The 4,932-nt window shown below is 36.3% G+C and overlaps 1 protein-coding gene across 1 annotated transcript in view; it reads left to right on the top strand.

Moving 5' to 3' along the window:
• The window catches only part of GAS2L3 (growth arrest specific 2 like 3), a 39,409-nt gene extending 34,483 nt beyond the window's left edge, over window positions 1-4,926 (top strand). The window contains exon 8 of the mRNA XM_019641675.1: window positions 1,332-4,926. Coding sequence (XP_019497220.1) covers window positions 1,332-2,642 — 1,311 coding nt within the window. The 3' untranslated portion in view covers window positions 2,643-4,926. The remainder of the gene's footprint in view (window positions 1-1,331) is intronic.
• Window positions 4,927-4,932: the final 6 nt, after the last annotated feature.

Genomic DNA, 4,932 nt, shown 5'->3' with positions numbered 1-4,932 from the left:
CCGGCAAATACGGTACCTCAGGTAACTTATTCCATTTTTCAAATTTTCTAAAAAGGAATAATTTTCCATCATCATAATAAAATACACCTTATATGATTAAATATCAATAACAAGAAAAGGAAATAGAAACACTATAGTTTATAATAATAACTTTGTGTCTTAAGTATAAAACCACTTTTCATCGACACACATCCGTATATATTAGGCTGTCGGAAAAGTCATGACGTATTTTTTCTGTTTTTCATTGCAAAAATGCGTCATGACTTTTCCAACAACCCAATATACCAACGTGCTGATAATACACATTCTTTCCTTCCTTTGCCCCATCTGCAATTTGTAATTGATTGTCTCCTTTGCTGATAAGGAGATGGAGGTTTCACCTGTTCAGCATTCTATCTACTTCTGATACAAGAGCTATTTTATTCCCAATTTAGGAATATAATATAAAAGTATTTAAAAATGTAACTTCAACATCTGTATTTTATTTCATATATTGTCACTACCTCCCCATCCCCTACCCAATTCACACAGAAAACCGACTTGTACTTTCTTTTCTAAGACAATATGATGTAGTAATAGTGTATAGGGCACAGGACTTCGAGTTAAAATTATCAGGGCAATCTCATCCAATTGTGCAGATTTGCCTGCTGAAAGGAGAGAGACCTGAAACCCAGCTTGTGCTGCTCTGGCAGACCCAGGATGTATCTTACCTGCACAAAAGTGCCATTTGGGTAGGGGCAGCCTGGTGCGTTTGAGGCCAGGCGAAGCTCTGTGATTTGGGACAATCTCCTCAGTCTCTCAGAGACAGCCATCATTTTCTCATCTGCAAAGAAGCACTAGTAATAAATTATATCAAAGTTTTTGAAAAATTAAATTGATACAACACATATGAAAGTAATTTATTAAATTGTAAAGTATGAGTTTTAGTCATTTTTATCTAGCTTCCATAATTATTTGTTTTTATGAGGCGTTTTTTGTTCTGTATGTAAGTCCCCATTTCTCCTTCTCTCTCTTTTATTCCTTCAGTATTCAAGTCTTTGCAAGCCCTTGCAACTTTGTATGTTGGTAAATTGGATTTTTTAGGATGCAAGTTATGTGTAAATATCTTCCTTACAAATTGGAGGATACTGTTTTGTTAGTTGCATGATTCGATATGGATTAAATTTATTTTAATAATACACGGAAGACACTGTCAATTTACATTAAAGCTGTTGGCAGATACTCTGAATTTCATAGATGTCAGACATCACAAATTGTGACTGCTAATGAACTATAACTGTGTACAATAATGCAATTTTACAGCTTTATTTTTTACTTTCTTCTGGGGGAAGATGCTTCATGGAAAACATGTCATGGTCCGTGTTGGTGGAGGCTGGGATACTCTTCAAGGATTTTTGCTTAAATATGATCCCTGTCGAATATTACAGTTTGCTACGCTAGAACAAAAAATTCTAGCATTTCAAAAAGGCGTCTCTAGTGAGAGCACACCCGATTCGCCTGCCAGAACACCGCAGCCTCCTGAAATGAATCCGTTGTCGGCAGTCAGCATGTTTCAGAAACAAAAACCAAGACCTGGCACGCCAGCTGGTGTTCCAAGGGGCAAAGAAAAGCAGGTATGCCCACCAGGTGTGTTGCTGCCTGCCTCTTCCCTGAAAGGAGGTAATCTGGGCTCCATGACAGTCCGTTCCAAAATGCCAAATTCACCAACAGTGTCTTCTCATCTCAAACTCAGATCTTCAAAAGGCATAACAAAGAAACCGCAGGCCCCTTCAAACAATGCGTCACCTTCACTTGCTTCTTTAAACCCAGTAGGGAAAAGCACTTCTTCACCAGCTTTATCAAGAACTGTGCCTTGTGTGTCTGTGTCACTGAGAAAAGATATCTCATCACCTAATACTCCGAAGGCCAAGTTTGTTCCAGGCCAGAGGTCAAGAGATGTGCCTGCGTCCACACTTTTGCCAAATAAGTGTTCTGCAAAAACTGAGCCAAAGCACTTGAAACACAATCACGTATCTTCCAGGCATAATGCAGCATCTCACTCAGCTGCTCATTTTAGTTCATCACTGAAGTGTCCACAGCTCCCTAAACCTACTCCTTCTGTCCAGGCCCCTGCAAAAGTGACACAACCCAGTTCCAAAACCATAGCCGCAGGTCTGGGAACACGGCCTCAGCCATCTGATGGAGCCCCGCAGGCAGGGGCGGTGCCAGCACAGAAACTTCAGTCAGCCTTGAAACTAAACCAGCCACTTTCTGTATCTTCAGTTGCTCTTGCAAAAGCTGCGCAGGAATCGAAAGATAAGAATATAGGTCCAGTTGCCGGAAAGCAGCCTCAGAGTAAAAGCACATCCCAGAAGACAGGACCCAGCTCCTCAAAGGCCCCTGGCCGTACCCCACTGTCCGTCATGAGTCTTCCTCAGTCTTCGGCCAAAACACCAAGTATACCTAAGGCAGCACAGACTGCCACTAAGAGCCAGTGTTCAGCCAAAGGATCCCCCAAAAGTGGCAAAGCCCCAGCTTCAACCAGGAAACCACCCCCATCTGGTCAGGAAGCCGTCAGTGGAGATAAAAAACCTACTGCAAAGAAAAAGGAAGACGATGACCATTATTTTGTTATGACTGGAAGTAAGAAACCTAGAAAGTAAATACAAATGTGCTGTTTTAAGAAAACAGGAAGAGAGTGACTGTTAGCTTCACAACTTAAAAGATTCTCCTATTTGTCTTTGGGCAAATAGGTTCAGACATTAAGCACAATAGTATGGGGATCAGGGATCGGGATGGGGATAGAGGTTGGGGTGAGGAGAGGGCTCAGTAGGATTTACATATCTGACTTTGCCAGAAGGGGCCCTTTTGAGGTACCCTTGGTGAGTTGTAAAGTCACCATAAGGTTATAGGTTATCTGATTTTCATTCCATAGAACCTTCATTAATATCTGCCCTTTAAGGGAAATGTAAAGTCAAATAACACTATTAGAGCTGTAACTATATTTGCTATATTTTTGAATGTGTATTAAGTATAGGTTTATATTTATATAGAGAGGTGTAATACATCTGCTACTAGCAACCTGGGTGCTCTTAATATTAGTTATTGTATTTTAGTAAAAATGGTTTAGCAATGGTTTGACACTTGTCCTACACACGGCACCTGATTTAGGTTTCTAATCAGGATTGCTGATCATATAATGGTGGCTGCTGAAGATTAGCTTGGCAGTATTCTGGGTTTGGTAAAATTCTTATTACTGTTTTTTTTTTTTTACGCTTTTCAAATCTGAAGGAGCTGATTTTTTAACTGGCTTATATTAATGTTGGTAATATTTTGCTACCAACATTTTTGGTAAAAAAGAAAGAAAAGGAAGGCAGGAAGGAAGGAAATAAGGTATTGAAATGTAAACAAATTTGGTAAAAAGAACAGATTTTTTTATATATTATAAGAATTTATACCTTATATTTTAGATGGATGTTGTGCAATGTGAAAGGGGAAACTTTAGTAACTTTTAGCATATTAAAATACTTTTTAATAATGTAATTTTCTATGAGTGCAGATATGAATTTTTACATTAATGTTTTAACATCAGAATTACATTTTAACAATTTTAAAATTAAAGTGCTAAAGAATCTTAGAATGGTGCTATATAAAATTCTATCGGGGTGGTTATTTTTCTTTAGCACAATACTAGTTGTAATTAGATTCTTCCAGTTACAGTAATTTTCTTTTATAAAGTCATTCTGCCTTCAGGTTTCAATGGCAAGTCAACAGCACATATGCAGCATGTTCTGCTGTGGGTGCAGATTCTTTGAGAAACATACCCAGGTCATGTGTTACTTCATAGACTCCATTGAATAAGATGATGTTTGTAAATAATTTGTTTTTGAAGAGATTGTGACTATTTAAAAAATTATTAATGTACTTTCAGAAGTTTTAGGGGTATGTTTAATAACTGTACAGTATTATCAGTTATCACAGGTTATTATGTTCAATAGTGAGGTTTGTGTTTCTCTATTTTAAACTACAATGTGTTTTCTAAAGAAAAATAATGGTTTCCACAAATGTGCAATCATAGAATAAGCACCTTAAGCTGACTACTGTTCCATAGATTATAAAGTAAGAAAACTGTATAAAGCTAAGTGATCTTTTGTCTGAGCAATACAGTTAAAATCAAAGATATACGCAGGATAGATTTTGGAACAATTGATACTTCTCTTGTTAAAAGAGATAGTTGCCAAATATTTGGTTTAGTTCTACTGTTGACCTGGGCATTGAGAGATAATATGTACCTCTTTCAAAAGTGAAGTCAATGTTCAAGAAATGCTAGAAGCTTTACATTTTTAGTGGTCAGAAATATTTAATGCATCTTTCAAAGAGGAAATTTTTACCATCAAGGTAAAAATTCCCTTGTAAGATGAAACAATACTTCTTTATCAGTAACATCTAGAACTTAAAAGTAAATGATATTACAGCCAACCTATGAATCCAGGTAGACTTTACAGTGTGTCAACAGTAACTTTTGTGTGGAGTCATCAGGAATAAAAGTATCCCACAGACATCTGGCACAAATTCCAATAATTGTTTTTTTTAAAAATTGGAAATTAATTTTAAAATAACCTTAATTCTTCATCAGTATGGAATTTCTCCAATTATATTCATGTTGAATGAATTTTCAATTATGTATAGCTTACCTTTTCAAAATAAATGTTTTCTGAAATAAACAATGGCTGAAAGATACTTTCTTCAAATGTATTTTGAAATGTTAAAAAGCTAGTGCCTCTAATTTTCACAAGTTTTAAGATTGTTGAAGATGGAAAGTTTTCACTTCTTCTGAATAATAGTGCAAGATTATGCAAGATTTTTGTTTAATATTTAGTGAGTTAATATTAAGCTTAAATTCCTGAAGTAACCAGAAGAAATAGTGTGTACTTTTAAAAAAGAATGGAATAA

Source organism: Hipposideros armiger, unplaced genomic scaffold (assembly GCF_001890085.2).
Source record: "Hipposideros armiger isolate ML-2016 unplaced genomic scaffold, ASM189008v1 scaffold_63, whole genome shotgun sequence".
Lineage (NCBI taxonomy): Eukaryota > Metazoa > Chordata > Mammalia > Chiroptera > Hipposideridae > Hipposideros > Hipposideros armiger.
This window is presented reverse-complemented; position numbering and strand designations above follow the sequence as displayed.